The sequence below is a fragment of the Protopterus annectens genome, chromosome 9.part0, assembly GCF_019279795.1.
Source record: "Protopterus annectens isolate FY-2018-M chromosome 9.part0, PAN1.0, whole genome shotgun sequence".
Classification (NCBI taxonomy): domain Eukaryota; kingdom Metazoa; phylum Chordata; order Ceratodontiformes; family Protopteridae; genus Protopterus; species Protopterus annectens.
The window spans coordinates 475,743,517-475,766,016 of record NC_056743.1 but is presented as its reverse complement, the minus strand read 5'-3'; the positions used below and the strand labels follow the sequence as shown (position 1 = coordinate 475,766,016).

Below are 22,500 nucleotides of genomic sequence, written 5' to 3'. Positions count from 1 at the left end.
ATGTCAGCGTGTAGAAACAATAATTTTCTAACTTTCTGACTTGCATTATGTTTTTTAATTATTACCCATAAGACTTCATGTCTAATTGTATCAAATGCTTTAAGGTCTCATCTCGTGATTTTTGCTTTTCATTTAACATTGTCATCTGCAGTTTCTCTAAATAGCATTAATAATTCTTTACAACCCTTCCCCTTTGTACTATATATCTACCATAGTATTTTCCATTTTAGTTTCAAATCTCTCTTGTGTTTTCCTTGATTTTTATAGTCATTATTCAGTACTATCTTCCTTCTATACGAGTTTAAGTATTCCACTACATAATTCTTTATACAAAAAACTTTCAGTTAATCATTCATTCAAAATCTTTAAAAGGTATTTTTTTGCAATCCCTAAATTTTTTATACATTTCGTATCCTATTCCATCTTGTCCTGCAGCTGAATCTGTATCTACTAATACTTTATCTAGCTCTATTAAAGACATCTCCTTTTCTAACTCTTTATTCTTTTTTTTCTGTTAACTGTTTTATTTTCCATGTTTTCTCACTACCTTTTTTCTTTAAACATTTCTTGTACATATTGTGGTACACTATTCATAATATTTTCCTGATTTATTTTTCTATTTCTCCTTTTACATTTTTATTTCTCTAATTACACTTTCTTTACTAATCTGCTTGAGTAACTTGGTAATTCATATCCTTTTCTTTTAAAAAATATATTTGCATAAATAATTTTTGTATTTTTTCTTTACTTATTTTATACGAGTCTTTTTCTTTGTACTGTCAAAAAATTTTAAATGTTTTCCGTACATTACTTGCATCATATGACCAGTGTAAAAAATGCTTTTATATTTTCCTTAAATATCTACCATTCAGGACAGTTTTTATAAAATGTTCTCATAGTAATATGATATTTCCATAACTGAATTATTAATCTTTCTTTCTTCATTCCGTGCTTTATCATTTTCATTCCTTTGCCTTTTTTTATTTATTCCTTGTTTTCCTTTATCTCGAGCCATATTGCAAGATGGTCAGAAAATCCCATTTCATCAACTTTTACTTCTCCTGTAACTAATCCTTCTGGTACTGTAAAATCTATTTCAGTTCTATACATACCCCTTATTTAAGTTTATGAATTTTTGTCCCAGAGTTTTACCTTACCATATCTTGTAACTTTTTAACATTTTTGTTATATAATTTCCTTTTTTTAACACTTTCCTCTTGAATCCCAATTGGTCTCCTGTTATTATTATATTCATATTTTATCACTGCATAGTCTAAAATCTGAGGAAATGACCTTTCCCTTTGTTTACAGTTAGTACAAGCATATAATGTTTTAATTCTATATATATTTTTTCCATTTTAAATCTACAATGGTTAATCTTCCCATTTTTTGCTAAAGTTGCATCTAAATATCTGCTCAGTATTTGCAGAACATCTTATTTTCCAAATTCCAGATTCTTTCCTCCATTTTTATTCGTTAAAAATCTTGTGTCTTCTAATTTAATTACATCTACATCACACGTCTTACAGCATTCCAAAATCCTTATTCTTATTATTTTCATACTATTCCCATTTATAAAAAGCACTCTGGAATTTTCATTTTCCCTTTTCCTTAGTCATGATTTCATAAGTTCATAGCTATTTACTAGGCTAACTTTCTTAATAGGCTGTTCTAAGCCTAGCCACTTTCCTTCCCAAAGGTTAGAACAACCGTACCTTTTGTCTGTGAGTTAAACACCTTAACCATTTATACCAACCCCCAATCATTAGCTGTATATATATTTTTTCATCCATTTCCTTTCTTTTTCTTTTGTACTTATCCATTTGCATATTCTTTTCTGATACCCTTTTATCAATAGAATGTTTTTTTTTTTTGTTTTACTACCTTACAATTTGTTCATCTTATTTCACCACCTTTCTGTATGTCCTCTGTTATTTTTTCATCTGTTTTTTCTTTTATTTCTACTGCTTCTAAAATGTTTATCTTGATTCATTTTTTTTCTTTTTCCTTGCTCTTATTTTCATTTTTGCAATCCATCCATAAATGTCCAGTTTTGTTACGTTTATAACATCTCAGTTCACTTTGTTTGCATCATGTCCCATTTCTCCATAAATATAACATTTTCTTTTGTCATAGTTACTCTTCGAATTTCCCTTTATACACATACACACCACACACACACACACATTTTGAGTTGTCCCCAGTATTTTATGACACTCTCTATTCCCCTCCATATTTATCATGCTTGATATATACATAATTTGTTTCTCCTTTACTTTTTTTTTATCTGAATATTACAGTCCCAGCCAGAAGTCCATAAACCACTTTTGTCAAACTTTTGCAATGTCCAGTGCTTCTTTTTTTTTTTTTTTTAACATACTTTTCAGATGTCCTTTCACCTCTGTTCACATGAATTTTCTTTTTTCCCCCCTGTTAAATGCTTTTATCACATAAAGATTCTATGTGTTATAGTCGTTTTCTATATTATCCAAGAGCTGTCTCTTATGAAACAGTGTCCTATATAATGTCACAAAATGTTTGTTTGTTAATAAGAATAAATGCTCTTACCTCATGTGCTTTTATACCCGAAAGTGCTTGTGATGTATCCCTACTCCAGGCCAGCAGTCAAGACTCATTCTTCACCACTGCTTCTGGTGAGGGATGGTCAATAAGAGCAAAGATGGATTCACACAGTATTTTCAGATGCAACTCCCTGCACCAAGCACAGTTTGCCTTATGAGCACACAGGGAGTATGCCCCAGACCTGGGGCCGGACTCTTTCTCTCTCTTGGCCCACATAAACTCCACACTGACCACTTTGGAGCACCGTTAGCTGACACACACACTGATATTTGAGTTTCACGCAGCCGTACACGCCTGGGAAAAGCTGGCACATATTTACTATCTGTGCCCCTTTCTGCCCAGACCCTTGAGGTAATCATGCTACCATCAACCAGCTACCCTAAGGCTCTTACAATGGGTACCCAATTATACTGTGTAAAATGTATTACTAATACAGATGGTAGGGTGTGACCAAAGAAGCAAGGCTTTCAGGAGTGGCCACAGTTTCACTAAAACATGCATAAGTACTCTCAAGATTTTAAAAGTATTCTCTAAAGGACCAGCCACAATGAAAGGTATTAAATATTTAATGATAAATAACACAGAAAACTGAATACACTAAACAGTTTTAATCACAGAGATATAAATAATACAGTTGGATAGTGTCTCACAATTGCAGAAAACAATACTAAACTATTATCACTAAATATCCCTGACTAAAGAATTACTGATCCATGACTGCTTGCTAAAGCAAGGCAAGCTGATGTGTGCTGAGTGACTTACCACAGCAAAAGCTAGATGTGTCTCTTCGTGTGAATGTGTGAGATGTATCTTGTCAGATTCTAAAGTGCTGCTGCGAGGGTTCCAAAGAAAACAGATGCTGGTTAAAGGGTGACATCACCTCTGGTCACTGGACTCTTGATACAATACATACACACAGCTTTGCTAAGATCTTTGGCAGCATCTGAAAGCTATAACACAATTTCAGACTGTCCACCCTTCCAGGGTCCTCTGATAAAACATACACACTTGATTAGTTACAACAATACAACCTATTATACATGCATACATTCTTTCTGTCCAGCAGGACCTGCTCTTGATGCATTTTAACACAAGTAATTTTACAAATATATTTAACTCTAATATCTGTACAGGTCCGTGTGACAGTTAACCTAAACTTCTTTACAAAACTCCAGCTAGACATGCTGGCATATGTACAGATTTACTGTCCTACTTCTCCTGACACAGATGGCACTACCTCATAACATCCCAGTGCCATTAATTTGTCCCACATGTCATACCTGTCCATTTCTGTTTTCTGCACTTTGAATCCTTGCCACGTACTTCAGTTTTTAATTTTATTTTGCCTTCTTTTCTGCTACTCCATTTGCCTTCTTTTACTTTCTCTGCATATGTTTTTTTCTCCATCTCGTCATTGTTCTTCAGGATTGTTTCTGCATCTTCCTTTTGTATTCTCAATAATGCCCCCCCCCCCCCCCAAGAAACATGTCCTTCATTTTTTGGCTCACTTTGCACCACCATTTCTTTAAGTAAATCATCCCACAACCCTCCTGACTGGAGGTTTGTAATTATACAGCCATCATTTGCTGACACATCTTCAAACAGATTACTTTATAATATGTCGTAAGAATGATTTACACATTCTCTTCTCTTGTATTTGCTTTCTCTTCCATTTCTCTCACCACTACTTATTTTTATTGGGGACTGGATCTTTTTTCAGAAATGTTAATGTTTGACATTTGGCTACTGTTTACAGAACAGATCTTGCTACACTAGTGTATTTAAGACAAAACCAAACACATAAAACTACTTATGTTTGTTTTGTTTTACATCATACATCAACAGATGTAAGTAAATACATTTTTTAATAATGTATATTTTAAACTTCTTAAAAATAGGTACTTTACAGTGGTAGAAAAATGGTTATCAATGTGGTACAGTAATACTACAGAAATGCATGCTAAGCCTGTTCTGATTTTAAACACTTCACAGATAAAAGCATTTTATCCGCATGCAGAGTACTTTTACATCAACAGAAAAATGCTTTTGGTTTTTAACAGTGCAGGTACCATGACGCTCAATTTGTCTTGTGTGGGGATCATTGCTTTTATTAAAAAGCTTTTTTGTGTGTGTGAAAATGTGACTGCAGTGACCAAAACTTGCTTTTTTTTTTTAAGAAACTCAGGGTTATTAGATTTCTTTAAAAGTTGGCAGAGGGCAGGCACAATTTATTTGCAAATTATTATGATTCACAAAAACTTAATTTACCTGAGTTGATAACATTTTGTTATTGATAACTAATTCTGCCATAACTTCTTTGAAATGTTAAGCAGTTGTACAAGATTGTAATTTTCTTTTACCATAGCTCTATTTGTCAATGTTAGTAACTTTTAGTTTTGAACATTGTATCCTAGGACCTGTATGAAGCTGGAGAGAAGAAGTTGGGCACAGATGAAACACAGTTCATTAGCATTCTCTGCACACGCAATAAGAATCACCTACTGAAAGGTAAAAAATTCCTTATTTGATTTTTTTTTTCTAGGCGTTACATCTAAAAGCAATATGTGGTGTATCGCTTATTGCTAAATATAAATAAATACATATAATGTATTGCCTTTTTTAAAACCTTTATAGTGCACATGTCTGTATTTTCATGATTGAACTTGAGCAATAACTTGGCGCAAGCATGCATGTATTAATATGTAATGATATCATTCCTGGGGTGGGTCAGACGTGGTAAATCTTTTTTAACTTCTTGGGAGCATTGTTATTGCACAATAGTCAGCTACTGAGTGCTTTGTTATTGATAAACAGAAGCTCATTTCTAATAATTAGTACACGTTTCTATCAATTATTTTTTGTTCGCTTGGCAAATTAGCTAATTATTCATCTTTAGTTTGCATAAATGGTGCTTAGTTTCACATTTGTTTTCCTGCCACTAGAAAGACTACCACTTTGCCGTTCATCTAGAGCGAAGGACATTGTAGTGTGTGAAAGGGAAAGAAGTGCTACAGCACTGTATCTGCATGAGGCATAACAGTTAAACAATAGTATCAATTTTTTCTTGACAGTGGCTTAGTAGCTGTATCATCCAGAAATCCACTGTGCTTTTTCTGTAAAAAGTATAAACTTGCTAGTAAGTGGAAATGAATAATCATTTTGGTTATTTAGAAGGGACAGAAAATTGTCCTTGCAGCAACCTAGTAGTTGCCAATTTTTCCTCCCTGAACTCTAAGGATAGGGCACGAGGGATGGTTGCCATGGATATAAGTTGATAGGGAGTATGACTGGAGCTTCAGTGTAGGTACCAATCATTTTCCAGTCTCTTTCCCAGAAACCAGTAGCATTGTGGTGGTAAACCTAAGCAACCATGTTTGTTATCACTGTTGCTTCAGTGACTTTCAGTGTTTATGATTCTGTGAGCTGTAGTGAAGAGTTGCCTATTGCAGTTTAGCAAAACTCTGGGCAACAGTTTCAGTTTTTTTTTTCCAAAACTCTAGAAATGAGGGAGCTCCTTGCTAGAGTTGATAAGAATTGTTTTCTCCTCCTCTTTTTTTTTTTTTTTTAATCGCTGCTCTGGTTGGAGGTGTGTGTGTGTGTGTGTGTGTGTGTGTGTGTGTGTGTGTGTGTGTGTGTGTGTGTGTGTGTGTGTGTGTGTGTGTGTGTGTGTGTGTGTGTGGTAAACTGGACATTGCCTAGGATACGAACAAACACAGACTGAGAACGTTTGTTGCATCGTATATTGGCTGCATCATTACTGAGTTCAAATGGATATGTGATATTTTTGAGTGGTAGGTGTAGTGCATAGTAGGAGGATAATGATGCAAAGGAGGAGTTGAGAATAAGCTGCTGTATTCTTTCAGTCATCACTACTATCTCCTTTGTCTTATAGTCTGAGCTTAGTTTTGCATTTAAAAACCTCTTCTGCATGGGATGAGATGAAAATGCATCTGGTATGGGCAGAGATAAGTTGAAATCTTGTGATTCTAGGCCTGGTGGTGTGTAATACTTAAGCAAACAGAGGAATAAAACCTTTTAAATATAAATAATGTTAAAAGCACACTCAGTGGGGGTTTGCGATGGTCTGATTTTTTTGTTATTTTCTTAAATTCTTTGATAGATGCTAGATGCATGAATTATGTAATCCCTATTGCTTCATTCATAATTTGGTTTTCAGTGTGCATTTATGATGTGAAGCAGCTTGTTTACCTTTTGTGCTGTATGTAAGCATTAGGATGGAATATGTGATTCATTTAGAATTGAGGTGACCTCTAGGTAATGCATACCTTAATTTGACATATTACATGGCCAGCTGTAGGTAGTTGGGGCTAGGAATTAAGGCATCACTTAGTTGTTCTCCTCATTTAACATATGTATACTTTGAGAAAACCATGGTTTCATAGGTAGGTACTAGGATATTGGCCCTAGCCAAAAAGGTACCCTGGCTTTCGCCACCCAAGAAAATTATTTTCCTCTGCCCCTGTCAAGCAGAGCCACAGAAGTGATCACCGGGGTGAATTTCCCCATCTCCCATCCAATCAAGATTTTTCTTGGAGTGCTTATGAAGAGCTTTGATATAGATAGGTTGTTTGTTCCAGAGTATGGGAAGTTGATTATTTTTCTTTTTAAAAAAATCTTTCTCATGCTAGGCAAGGGCTTCAGAAACATTATGCTGGAGACTCTAGTGACAACTTATTGTGGAGATTTAGGTTTCACAGGGTAACCACTGTGACACTACACCAGCATAGAGCAATTGCTGATGTACTTCCTTATCTAGGGATGCAGAAAGAGGTTTCCTCCCAGGTTTTTATATTTGCATCTCAGTCTGTCATCTGTATTTATATTTACTGTGCTTCTTTCAAATTGCTTGCTTGTTTTCTGCCTGTTTTCCTTACTCGGGACCTTGGCTACTCATGTAGTCCCTCAATAGTGTAATGTCATTGGAGCTCTGCAGGTAATTAGCAGCCTAATGAAAGGAGTACTGTATAAACTTGAGCTTCTCCTTATTGGCTGGGTCTTGATTATTACTTGTCTACTGCATGCATCAAAGCAAACCAAAGAATGGGTTGGGAGGGTAGCCTAATGGTTAAGGGGTTTGCCTTACAAACTCAAGGTGCAGTGTTTGAGTCTCACAAGGGATAATTGGCTAGGCTTAAAATGTCTTGCAAAGGCAGTTAGCTTAGTACTAATCTATGAACCTATGAACCAATGACTGCTGCACTGAATAAATGTGGGGATTATGTCACAGGCCGATGTCCAGACATTGGTCATCACTTACAGAGCTTTTGGATATTCCTTACGCAGGGTTACCCCTGCCTAGGTAGTGGATGACAGTAGGACATGCAGTATAATGAGTAACGTCCATCCACACCGTCTTCTGATTCTTTTTATAACCTGAGCAGTCAGAAGGCAGCCCTTTGGTTCTGTACAGCCACTGTCCAGATTTATAAATATCCTTTTGAGATTACTTTTTCAATTTTTTTTTTTTTGCAGAATTGTTATATTGCTGTACTTGCCTTATAGTTCTTGTGACTTGTTGATGTTTACCTGGCTAATGTCCTTTGGAAAGGACCACCAGCAGATGTACTTGTAGCTCACAGATGCCACCAAAACATTTCTACCTTTCTAGTCTGTGCTGCCTTAGGGTGTCTTATAAAGTGCCTTGAGTATGTCCTGCGTGCATTTTATAATTAAAAAAAATAAATAAAAAAATGTATAGAGCATAAAATTGTTGCTCTTCTGTAGAGCATGGAAAGCATTTTGCAGTAGGACAAGTGGTTGGCTGCTCCCAAATTAGAGAGACTTGTCAACTCCTGCATGTATTTTAAATGTCCTAAGGAAGTGGACAAAAAGCTAGCAAATATTCCATAGGCAAAAAACCATGAGACCTTTGTGACTAATCAGATTGGCAAGGACCTGATGTGTACTGTGGAGTGGTACAGGTTTATTGTCTTTTGGTTCCAATGTCTTTATCCTTTTGATGTCCTAATTTTCCAGTACCTGCCAGGAGGCTAATAGTGACATATAATTGCCTTGCTTTCATGTGTGTCATAATGAGATGCTGGTTCCCAGGTGGCTGTAGATGGTCAGTGTGCTTCTCATGCTTCTTGGAGACAGTGACCTCCGTTCATATCCTGACCATTTTTTCTGCTGGAGTCAGTGGCCCCAGGAAAAAAAATGAGTTGTTTCATTTTTTGTAATAGAAATTCAAACAGGTTGAACTTATTGTGTTGCATTGGTTGGCTTGCCACTTGTAGCATCCCTCCCACAGTGGCTGCTTTGGTCTAGTCTATTTTTGATTATATACATTTCACTCTTATTTTAATTTCTCTAAATGTTTTGTGTTTCTAATGCCATTACTGGAGTGGATCCCATTCCTGAGTTAGGGTACAATTAAAGTTCATGCAAATTAGTATTGAATTGAATATATAATTGGACATTTTCTTTTTGGCTCCTTTTTGTTTTGGGCAAATCATTGCTGTGAGGATATTCACAAAATACTTTAACTGAGGATCTGTGAAACTTGGAGTTCTGTGTATCCACATTTCTTCTTACCTGGTTAACTCTCTACATCAGGTTCAGTTTCGGGAAGAGTTGACCTAATCCTGAAATACACTGTTCAGTGCTTCACTAAGCTATGGATATCTTTTAATATTTTGAAATTCTAGAGCATTTCTCTCCGGGCCTCCGCTGAAAATAGGCAATGTCCTAGTTGGACTTCCCCGGTCAACAAATGTTAGATAGATAAATAAAATCCAGCTTTGTCCCATCACAGATGGAATACTTTTTAGGGGACCATCTTGGACTCTTAGATTTGCATACTGTCCCATATGGAGGAAGATATGCTCAGTTCTTTCAGTTACCAGTATGTCTGTACTATTTCACAATTGCAAGAATAATTTTGAAGAGCCTAGAGTATGTCTTAAGTGGACCATGAACTTCATGAACCATGAATCTGTCTATGTATATGTATGAGGAAACCCCATTGATGCTCAACAAATCGGTGGTGCAAGCAGCTCCTTTCTTTGGAGATGGAAGTCCTTTCCTTCCTTTCATTCACAAAAACATAAACTTGTTTTGGTGGGAGGTGTAGGTAAATGTCAGTCCATGGATGCCACTTATGGAGCCTAGGGGAACCAGATCCTGACTCATATGGCACCATCCAAGCTTGGTGACAGGTACTGTATGGATCTTGGACCCTCTGGGTATCATGGACAAAGCCATGCACATCCCTATAAAGGACGTCTAAAGCTTAGCTGCTCTTAACTTTAAGATAGGGGCGAGGGAGATCATCTCATTCAAGCCCGGCCACTTACTGGCTTCTAACACCAATTGCCAGTGCACCTCTCTGTATTCCAACTTAGTCTCTCACGGTCCACCCTTTTTATCCATAGGCATCTCATCCACCACAAAAAATGAAAAAAAGAGCAGCTTCACATGTCTGGATATGTTTGTATAAGGCATTTTTAATGTAACCCCTCTTAATATCATAAAGGTGTTCATATATCCTTCTCTTTAAACACCTTTCGGTTTTACCTTTGTGAAATGCCTCACAATTCCTACACATCGCAATGTAGACAAGACCTTTGCTATCACAGCTGTAATGTGACTTAGATCGTATATATTTGCCCCTGCTACTAATAAATATTTCTGAAACATTAGATATAAAAGGACATTGTTGGCATGCTCCGCACTTGTTGAATAACTCCCCATGTTTATTCTGTAAAAGGTCCTTGACATTTCTACCTTTCCTATAAATAAATTTCAGAGGAACATCAAATCTCAAGTTCAGGTCCTTTAACTTGGAAAACTTATCCCATTCCTTTTGAACTAAATCCCTAAATATAGGATCTCCATTGTAATCAGAAATAAAGGCATTCCCATATTCACCATCTACACTGGTGCCAGTATTCCCCTTCACTACTGTGACTGAATCTTTTGAATGTAAAATAGGTGCAAATCTAAGGTGCATAGAAAGGAGACGTACTTTAATTATTTTTTTTTTTTACATTTTAGAGTGCCCATCCGTTTTATCAGAAGAAAGGTATAGTGAAGGGTCAGTATGTTCGAGGTGGTAAGATTACGTCCGTAGAAAAGGATTTTAAAGATGAATGTGACTTGTTAAAACAAATGTTTTTGGAAAGAGGGTATCCGGAATTGTTAATATGTGGGATTCAGGATGAAGTGCATTTGTATAGAAATGACAGCCCCTATCTTGAAGTTAAGAGCAGCTAAGCTTTAGACTTGTATATTATACCCCTGTGTTTTAGTCGCATGCTGCATCCAGTTTTAACATTTTAACATTTTTAACAATGTTTGCATCTAATTATTTATGTAGATAATTTATATATTTAAAATTTTAAATTTATTTTTTATTTACATTACATATTTATTTAAAATATTTAAAACTTATTGGCTGCATTTGTATGTATTTTAATATTACAATGTGAATGTTAAGAACTTTATAAATGTGTAACACTGTAATTAGGTCAGTAAAGGGTTAAATGAACTAGAGGGTTTTATTTTTAATTGTTTAATTGTTCTTTGGTAAGGGTATATAAGAGGAAGGTGTGCGGTTTGTTTTATCTGATGAAGTGATAAGACGAAAACAACTGGTTGTGTGTCAGCGTTAATCCCGTTTCTTGTGCTGTGGCTTGCTGTGCAGTAATAAACTGTATTCTTGGTGGAAAACTGCTATCCAGTGCTCTTATTATGTTTACTAGATCTGAAAGAAGCCTTTTTCCACTTGCCTGCAGTTGGGATAGACAGTACCTGAGACTGAAAGCAGGGAGTGTACACTGCCAGTTTCTCTGACCTTTGCAAGGACCCATAGTGCAGAAGATAAGCCAAAGTGCTTAACTCCAGTAATTGCCTACTGCAAAACCAAGGAAATCCACATTTACTCACACATAGACAACTGCCCAATTCAAGCCCCAACCCAAGGGGATATACAGGCAGCTCTTCAGTTTACTGTGATCTGCTTCCAGAGTCTGGATCCTTTCTGTACCCATGAAGGCATGGTGAATGCCCTCCCACCATGTCCTGTTCCTGAGGGCACTTTTGGACACCGCAAACAAAAAGGTATTTCTTTCCTTAAAGAAGGTACTGTTCCTGACATCATATTTGATTTCCATAACACGTTATGGAAATTTTCAAGGAAGTGGGTTACATGATCGCCTCTGCCCTGATGGTCCCACTGGCTGGACTCCGTATGAGTATTAGAGGGAAAAACTGTAGATAACCTCTCGGCCGAAATGGCCATAAACATCTTATAGTCCTTGTTTAAAATGGATACAGGCCTATTTAAAGCCATTTGTGAGTGGTCCTTCCACAGCTTGGGTGTCACTACTGTATGGCCTCTCTCCATGTATTTGGTGTTCTACCAGTTGCTAAGACATGGTTGGCTAAAATTTTAAAAGTTGCATATTAAGTACTGACCCCCTTTCCTGTAAATCTCTGGGGATTTTATCGATCCCAGTGATTTCTCTATTACCTACTTATCCAAAATCTGTCTGTCTTTGTCATTTATTTCCTGAACTAACTTTTGTGTTTCTACCCATGACAGCTGATGTAGGTGCATTCTGTTGAATAACTCCTAATTGAATCCCTCCCTGTGTTACCTTCCCACCTTGTATATTTTTTGAAAAATGCTTCAAATATCTTGAGTATTCTTACCAGGTCCTTGCACACCCCATGAAAGACCGGACCTCGTGTTGATGTAATCAGCATCTGAACTTCTTTTTTTAGTTTTAATGCAAGTATTTTCTAAAAGGTATGCCTTCAAAACCTTTTAATTTTAAAGCATTCATGGCCTTTTTTACCTTGTATGCCATAAATGACTCTCTCTGCTATCAGCATCATTTGTTGCTCCATACCCAATTCCTGCCATAACACTGCATGCTGCTGTTAAATCACCTAGGTTTGTAGACTGTTGAGTCTTGCCCAAGATGTCTTGCATGATGTGCTGGCATGGGTTTTTAAAATACTAACACTGACAGTTTTGAAGAAATCCCAGTGCAAGCTTATCCTCTCACAGGAGTCATTTAGCCAGCCTGAACTACCTTTCAAAAAGTCTGCTTTGCCGATTATCAGATTTATCCACTTCTCCACTTTGTTAAAAAAAATGTATCAGTGTGACTGTCTGCCTGCCTTCCACCCTGACTTTAAGCATTACATGTGAGCATTGCTGCTTATTACCCTCCCCTTAGACCACTACTTCCCATTTAGATTACATCCACCTAACCCACTGAAAAACTCAAGGAAGGGGGAGACTATATATGTTAAACGATTTATAGTGGAATGTAGCATAATAGTTTACAGGGCTGCTTCCATCATTAATACAAAATATTTAAAAAAAAAAATTCTGAAACCAATGCTTGTTAATGTGTCCATTGAGTGCCTTTCAGAATGGCCTGACAGAGAAAGCAACATGAAAAAAAAAGATGAGTGGCACCTGGTCATGTTTGAGAGGTGTTCTTTGATGTCCTTTTAAGCTTCCAGTTGTGCTTACAACACTGTTGCTGATTTAAACATCTCCCCACAACACTTTCACATAGTAGGGTATTTTGTCTTCAGCAAATCATTACCTTCCTCACTTTCTAAGATGATTAAGTGCATTGCACCTCTTGTTCATTGTTATCAATAGTCACTGGCAGTATTTAGCAAATACACCTTCCAAGTATTCATGTACATTGCTGTGACATCACCAGTCCTAGTTTTGCCTTCAAACCACTATTTCCCTTTTATGATGTAATGCATCAGCTAGGAAATGCCTCCAGCATCACTAATGTTCACCATTAGCAAGGAAAGTGTAAAAGCATCTTTCCAGAGGAACACTTCAGCTAAACATAGAAAGCACTGCATAGTTGTTATCCCCTACCTCCTCTTAAAAGTAAAGAAGAGAAAAATAAAAAGAAAATTAAGGGGTGCTAAGTCTTGGTGAGGTACCCTCTTGCAGCTGCATCATGTGCCAGCCTATGCTTGTCCAGTAGCCTTTTCCCGAACAGAGGGAATGAGTTATTGACATAGTCAGTTTACTTTTTAGTGCTACTACTCTCCTGTTTTTTCATAGTCAAACTGTGGGATATAGACTACATTTTTTTCAGTTTCACTTCAGCATCCTCTGGAACTATGCTGAACCTGTTGGCAAAAACACACTCCGTGTAGTACAGTAAATACATTTCTAACCATTTCTGTGCCACAGTTCAGTTGCAGGATGGAGTGCTGACCCCCTCATACTAGTTTAAAGGGAGTAATTATAGTCTACATATACTTTGCTTATACTCCATACTTAGCTGATTTTTGGCAGTCCAGACTGGATATTTTCTTTTACAGGGTATGTCTCCAGCCTCAGTAGCATCTGTCTCAGCATCTTCTGGTGCACAGACTGTGGCAAATATCGACTATGTGCCATTTCTATCTTCATTTCCTGGGTGCAAGTGTGGACCACTCTACTACTTTGTCATGGAAGTATTTTACAGTCTGTTCCCTCTAAGTTTTGGGAATGCCAGAGAGGCAAATTTTCTTTTTCATACCCTTGTCTTCCATATCTACTAGTTGCACTTTGGCTAAGTCCAGCTGTGCCTCCATATCTGCCAACTACTGATGCAGTTCTAGATGACATAGGTCTGCTCCATGAACAGGTCTGAATGTGTGGTGACTGCCACTTGTATGTCCTGACATTTTTGATTTGCCTTTTGTACATACTTTGACAGTGGAGGATTATTGTCTGCATTAATTTGCCTAAATGTGCTTCCATCGTCTCCATCCACTGCTGGTTCAACTGTATTACTGGAGTTTGCATCTGTTGTATCACCATGTGGTGAGTAGTTAAGGTCAGGTTCTTAAATGAATGACTACTTTAACTCTGTTTTAGTCATGCGAGATCCCCTGGATGACCCACACTCTGTTGATAGTCTCACCACTTGTCCCGGTAAAGCAGTTCTTCAGAGGGTGTCTGACTTTTTTAAGTGTCCCCCAAGAACATAATCTGTTTATTAGCTGTGTGCTAGAGAAGTAACTTGGCACCCCTTTTAGCTAGTAGCTGCTGTGCTCCCCAATTACTTTACCTGGACTCTGTATTTTATTTTTTAGTGGCTATTGTATCTGCTAGAAGGATAATTTAAATGCATATCTGTAGGTACAAACAACCCTTTCTAATCTTTCATAAGGATATGGAAACACTCTACAGTAGTCTTGCCTTCATGCTCAGTCTGTCAAAATTAGGCTATTAATATTCCTATTTTCTAGCTTGCTACACATCATAATGGTAGAAAGGATCTTGCACACCCTTGCTGCGCACAGGCATCTTAAATTTTACATTTGAGAGAAATAAAGTAGAAAGGCAGTCAGACCAGTTATTTGTAGCCTTTGCGATTGATAGGAAGAATAGGCTTGTCTCTAAGAAGACCATCAATAAATGCCTGGCTTACTTAATCTCTTTTGTTATCCTTTCCATGGCAAGACATTTCCAGGCTATGTGAGAACCCACTCCTCAAGAGCTGAAAGAACTAAAGTTAATGCAGATGGACATCCCTCTTACATCAAAGATGCACTAGCATATAGGTGTTAGTGAATCCTTTTGGCCATGGAGGGAGGGAGGGAGTGGGAAAAGGTTTGGAAATCAGGATGGAGATCAGGCCTTATGCAACTGAAGTCCAGAGTCTTATCACTGCTGCAACAGTAAATGTTCTGTAGTATCTACATTTGTAATGATGTTCTTCATGTTTCACTGTTGCAGTCATTACATTTGGGTAATCTGCTGGCAGGTTGCCCTCAGTCGGCCTGAATAATAAAGTCTTGGGTCCTGCGTCGGTTGCTGTCTCCTCTTCCATGACGTCAGGTCGTCAGGGGTATAAAACATGAAGCCGATGCCATTTTATTCAGTCTTTCTTGCTGCACGGTGCCCAAAGCAGAAGCAGTTCGTAAGTGCCGGTCGTCCGACTCCTGAAATTTTCGTATTCGAGTTTCAGAACCGAAGTCTTCAAAATAAAGCTAAGTACCCTGTTGGGGAAACTTTTTCTTGCTCCTTACCGATGTCAGTAAAAGTTAATAATTGCATTACTTGTGGGAAGCAAATACCTCATAAGGATTTTCATGTATACTGTATTCCTTGCCTAAGCCCAGATCACAACATGCCTTGCTGTCAGTTTTGTGCTAGATTTAACCAACGCACTATTAAGCGTCGGTATATTTTTGCTTCTAAATATTTTGGTTCAAGATTTAATTATCCTGAAATGTCGTCTGTTAGCAATCCGACTACCGGAGTACATAAAAAATGCAAGGAAAAAGACAGAGACAGACCATCGAGGTCCAAAAGCGACGACAAAGCTTCTCTTAAGCCAGTCACCGGTACTAAGTGAGGTGCTTTCGCAGTCCCTGATACACACTACTTTTGAGTCGCAGGCCTCTACCGAGACCCATTCATTAGAAGTCTAAACCTCAAGATGCACGCCCTCGAAGCCCTCCTCAGTATGGAGAACATCGATGTCTGTGCTGTGACTGAAACCTGGTTCAAGGCTCCTGAGAGCACCCCAGCACTATCAGGTTATACCTCATATCATGCGTTCCGGCCCCAAAATCCGGACCGAACCACAAAAGGAGGGGGAGTATCCATATTCATAAAGGATACCCACACCTCCAGGTTAGTGGCAACGCATGAAGCATCGGAGACCATCCAGGTGCAATTAACCATAGGTAAAACTGCCCTACAGTTTGTAACATGCTACAGACCACCTTCTCAAACTCAGGAAACCCACACAGCCTTCCTGAAGACACTGGAGAGTATGAATATCTCTCCAAACACCATCATATTGGGTGACTTCAACTTCCCAAACATAGACTGGGAACATTACTCAAGCCCCAACACCCTAGCCCAAAGGTTCCTTGAGTTCATAAACTCAAATGCTATGGAACAACTAGTCACCATTCCCACAAGAGGAGAAAATATACTAGACCTGATCATCACAAACATGGGGACAAAATGCTCCACACCGAAGTATATCCCTCATTGGTGAGATCAGACCATAAATTAATCTCACTGGAGATCCACATCCCGCCCCACCCCAGCAAAAGACCACAGTGAAGAACTTCTCAAAAGCAAACTTCACACTTCTTAAGACTGGAGTGGTATCCTTCAAGGCCCACGAGCCAGTGGAAACCACAACCCACGCTGCTGAAACCCTTACAAATGCCTTCTACGAGCACCTCCAGGAATGTATGGATCAAGCAATCCCTAATAAAATCAAGACCCTTTCCACCAAAGGCAGGCGCCCGGTCTAGTGGACTCCAGCCATAAACAAACTCTACAACAAGAGGAGAAAGCTACTACATGACAGAGCAAAATCCCTAAATGGGAAGGCATCTCTGATCAATACTAGCAAAAAACTACGATCACTCATAAAATCATCCAAGGCCAACTTTGAGAGAAAAATCGCTAATGACACAAAAGACAATCATAAAGCCTTCTTTAGCTATGTTAGAAACCTGGGTGGAAACTCCCAGATATGCTTAGAATTAGTCAAAAATGATAAAAAAATCACTGAACCCACAGACATTGCCAACATACTGGCAGACAGGTTCTGTGCAAATTTCTCCCCTCCCTCCCCCCCAAAAGGAGAAATATCTATCCCACCAGAGTCTAGCCTCCCAAACATCTCAGATGCCCAGGTGAGAGCTGCTCTCTCTAAAGCAAAAAACACAGCATCAATGGGACCGGACGGTGTCCCCGGCTGTGTGCTACACGAACTCAGTGAGGAACTAAACCCACACATAAGGCTGCTGTTTAATCTTAGCCTTACTACAGGATACGTACCCAAAGAATGGCGTACGGCAGCTGTGGTCCCACTCCACAAAGGCGGTGCTTCTACGGACCCTGAAAATTACCGCCCCATAAGCTTGACGAGCCTTGTCTGCAAAGCTATGGAGAGGATCATAATGGAACTCATAAATAAAGACATTGGGGACCTACAGACACTGGATCCTACCCAATTTGGCTTTGTAAAGGGCAGATCCTGCCTCTTGAACTTGGTCGACTTTTTTGAAACAGTCACTAAGGCCATTGATGAGGGTAAGGCAGTTCACACAGCCTACCTTGACCTAGCAAAAGCGTTCAACACAATACCCCACTCGGGCATCATAGAAAAGCTCACCAGCTTAGATGTAAACCCATATGTCACAAGATGGGTTGCAAACTGGCTCAAGGACAGAACACACAGGGTTAGAGTTGCTGGTGCCATGTCAGACTCTAAGCCGGTCACAAGCGGTGTCCCACAGGGCTCAGTCCTGGGCCCCCTCTTGTTCGGCATTTATTTTTCTGAAGTGCAGGCAAACATAGGGGGATTGTGGCTGACAAAATTTGCAGATGACTGCAAACTGGGCACCATAATTGACACTCCATCAGACAAAGACATCCTCCAGAAAGGTCTCATAGAAATGGATAACTGGTGCCAGAGCCATGGCCTTAAGCTAAATGCCAAAAATGTATAGTCATACCCTTTGGGAAAAACAAGGTAACCCCTAATTACCACATAGGTGGTAATCCATTAAACACGGAAGACGTTATCAGGGACCTGGGGACCCAAGTTGACAGTAACCTCTCTTTTGACACTCACATTGCCAAAGTGGTTAGGAAGACCTTCTACATTGCCCACCTGATCATGAAGGGATTCACATCCAGATCAGGAGAGGTCATTGTACCCCTGTACTCTTCACTTATCAGACCAATGATTGAGTACAACGCCCCATTCGGAATGTACCTTACCCAACACCTGCAGCAGTTGGAAAGATCCCAAAAGTTCCTCACCAAAAGGATAAAGGGGCTCAAACATGTGTCATACGATGCCCGACTGAAGAAACTCCAGCTCTATTCAGTCGCATACCGTCTGCTCAGAGGTGATCTGTGCCTGACATACAAGGCCATATCCAACCCGGAATTATTGGACATGCTCCACCTCAAAAAATCCAAATCCACCAGAGCCACGAGAGCAAGAGACTTAAACCTCAACACGGATATAAATAGGATGTGCTGGAGGGACAGATTCATCACCCAGAGACTCCCTACACTATGGAACAGAATCCCAGTCCATGTGAGGCAGAGCCCCTCACTGACTCTGTTCAAGAAAAATCTTGACGAGTGGATGGGAGATCGTAGGTTTACCCCGGGAATCATCTCTGTATCACTGCAGAACAGAGGCACAGCAAACTAATGGGTATAGTATTTTCATCCTAAGGGGTGGTGAAAGCCACACACACTCTGGCTAGGCTTTTAAATGCCCTAGGGCAGATAGCCTAGTATGAACCTATGAACCTATTCAGTGTCCGGTATGCAGCAAGATTCTCAGAGTATTGAACCCACAGATGTCTCTCCCTTGGATGGGTCCGGAGCCGCTGAGCAGGCGCTGGCTTCTGAGGGTGTTTTCAGACCTCAACATTTTTATATTAAACCGACGCCAGCAACAAAAACAAGGTCAAAAACAACTTCTATGTCTAAAAAAAACAATGCATGAGCCACGTGCTCGGGCCCCCATGCCTAAAAAACAGATGATCAGAATGTCTGAGGATTTAATTACCTTGATCAGGGGTATCCAACCCCCCCCCCCCTCTTGCTAAGAGGCCTAGGTAAGGCATTGATTATGAATCTTCAGATCAGGTTTCCATTTCTTCTGATCAGGAATTTTCTATTCCACTCTATGAGGATTCTGATGCAGAGGAATCCATCCCATCTGCATCTCCTCTTGAGGATTATTCTTTTGGAGAGACTTTGCATAATTTAAGGGAACATTTTCACTGGGAGAGTCAGGACTTCTCTGAATCAAAAAAGAGGCTTAGGAATTTCCTTCTTCCTCAGCATAGGCCTTTGGCAATACCTCCTGTATTACACATTGTTGATGTGTTCTCGGAATCAAGCATGGCTCCGGATTCCCTGCCTCCGGCTCCTAGTAAGCCAGTCAGATATTACAGGGTTCCTGACTCCCACAAATTTCTATTCAAAAATCCTGCTGCTGATCCTGAGACTATTTCTCAGGGTCCCAAGGGTGTAAAGGCCTCTACAGCCAAAAATCCTACCCCTTCTGATAGAGATTCCAGGGCGCTGGATAGATGGGGAAAGAAGGTTTATACATTTGCAACCTTGGCAATCAGGGCTGTAAACTGCCAGTTTCATATGCTTAAATATCAACAGCATGTTATGGGCTTACTGAAACAGAAAATTATGTTGATTTCTGATTGTGTGGAAAAGAAAGAGTTACAGGAATTATTGCATTCAGCCGAACAGGTTGGAAAGCATACTTTGCAATGTGGTTTTGATTCCTTGGAGGCCTCTTGTAGGGCCGCCATTACTGGATCTGTGATTAGAAGGCATGCCTGGCTCAAGGAGCAAAATCTGCCTGATAATGTTAAAGCTAAATTGTTGGATGCCCCTTTGCAGCATGATACTCTGGTAATAAGGCAGAAGAGGTTTTAAAGAAAATGGAAGACAAAGCTAAATCTATGCAAACTGTAAAAGATTTCTTGCAAGTGCAGCCACCCAGGTTCAGTAGGCACTGGCCTACTAAACATTGGTCCTTCCCTGTGTCCAACAGAGCCACACAGGGCAAATACAGGTGCTCAAAAGGCTCCCGATACCAATCACAGGGTTCTTACAGGTCAAAGCAACGGGGTGCCTCCAGCTCCAAATCTGGAGGAAACAAAGCACAACCCTACAGTAAGCAGTCTCAATGACTTTTCTCTACCATCACCAAGCACTTATCTTTTGGCAGTCCCCTTGGGGGGGAAAACTAGCACTTCATGCTCAAAATTGGAAGTTAATTACCCAGGACAAGTGGGTATTAAACATAGTATCCCAGAGGTACAGATTTCATTTCCATACTTTGCCAATTCCAAACGGATGGCCGGATCTGCCAAAAAAACAGTGGGCAGAGGCCCAGAAACAAGTAATGTCCCTCATGGATATGGGGGCTGTTCACCCTGTACCAGAAAAGGAAAAAGGACAAGGATTTTACTCAAGACCTTTCCTGGTACCCAGAAAAGACAATACATGGCGCCCAATACTGGACTTATCGATTTTGAACTTGTTCCTGGACATTCCAAAATTCAAAATGCTGACTTTACAACAGCTACTGCATATGCTAGGCAGAAATGCTTGGTTAGTAACTCTAGACTTAAAAGAGCCATACCTGCATATCCCAATAAGGGAATCATGCAGAAGATACCTCTGCTTCAAAGCAGGTTTTTTGCATTACCAATTCTCTGCACTGCCCTTTGGCTTATCTACTGCACCCAGGGTCTTTACATAGTGCCTGGCACCAGTAATTGCATTCTGCAGACAAAGAAGCATTCAAATTTATCCTTATCTGGACGATTGTCTCATTCAAGCAGAGGACAAGGACACTCTTCTTCATCATTTGGCATTTGTAAAAAGGCTTCTAGCATGCCTAGGGTACACCATAAACTAAAAAATCACAACTGGTACCCTCTCTAATTACATTTCTGGGTGCAAGCTTGAATACAACTGCCCAGATGACTTACCTCACGCCAGACAAAGGCAACTGACAACATACTTCAAATAAACTGGCAACAAAAACCCAGTTATCTGCAAGACAAATTCTGCAGGCTTTGGGGTTCATGGCATTCTGCATTCTGCTAATTCCATATGCGAGACTGCATATGAGGAAACTTCAATGGTACCTAAAAAGTTTATGGAGTCAACATTGTCACAATCTGGAAATAATGATTCCTCTCATTCCCTGCCTACAACAGGAGTTTCTTTGGTGGGCAGAGACATGTCACCAAAACAAGGAACTGTCATTCACTCTACCCCCTGCCACCCAAACCCTAACTACAGACTCCTCAGACTATGCTTGGGGGGGCCCACCTAGCAGGGAGATGCATTCAAGGCAAATGGAGCCCAAACCAAATGCATCTGCATATCAGCCAGAAAGAGATGCTAGCTGTTCAGAATGCTCTGACAGCCTTCAAGGACTTACTTCATCCAGGACAACTACTTATAAAGACAGACAACACCACAATTATGTGGTACATAAACAAGCAGAGGGGTACACATTCCTACCCACTTTGCAGACCAGCCTTGGCCATGTGGAACACAGACTTGACTTGCCAAATACATCTTCAAGCTCAATTCCTGCCAGGAAAGCAAAATAATCTGGCAGACGACCTAAGCAGAAATCTTATGGACCTGCACGAATGGAAACTGGATCCATAAACCTTCAGCATGTTAGCACAGAAATGGGGGAGCTCAGACATAGATTTATTTGCCTCTCCCCAAAATTCAGTTGCACAAATTCTGTACAAGAACTCATCACAAAGAAGCATGGAAAGTGGATGCCCTATCCTTCAGCCTATGCCTTTCCCTTCTGCCTCTACTCTCCAAGGTCTTACTAAAAGTCAGACAGCCTAGAAACCAAAAATGATCCTAATTGCTCCGGACTGGCCTCGCCAGCACTGGTACCCCCTTCTAAGGAATATGTCTCACCTTCCTCCATAGTACTTGCCTGAAATACCTCATCTACTGTCTCAGCAGAACTATCAAATTCTGCACACTCTGCTCCAAACTCTGAATCTTGCAGCATGGCTAATCAACTAATTATTCAAACACCTTTCAGTATATCTGTGATGGAGGTCATTTTGGAAGCCAGAAGGCCTAGTACTAGAAAATTTTATGCTGATAAATGGAAAAGATTCTGTGCTTGGAACCAAGCACAAGGAAAAGACACAGCGAAGCCCAATATTCCTCAGATTTTACAATATTTGACTGAGATGCTTGACAAGGGCCTGTCTTTTTCTTCAATAAAAATCCATGCCTCTGCCATCTTGGCTCATTACAATATTTATTTATTTATTTATTTATTGACATTTGTTAACCGGGTTTGTCCAACTGGGCTTGTGGCCCATTTTCAGTGG

General features: G+C 39.5%; 1 protein-coding gene across 1 annotated transcript in view; it reads left to right on the top strand.

Annotated features, from left to right (window-relative positions):
• ANXA4 (annexin A4) overlaps positions 1 to 22,500 on the top strand; it is a gene marked incomplete in the record, with an annotated part of 219,510 nt that overhangs the window by 130,362 nt on the left and 66,648 nt on the right. Inside the window, 1 exon segment of the mRNA XM_044083017.1 lies at positions 4,998 to 5,091. Within this exon segment, the coding sequence (XP_043938952.1) occupies positions 4,998 to 5,091 (94 nt within the window).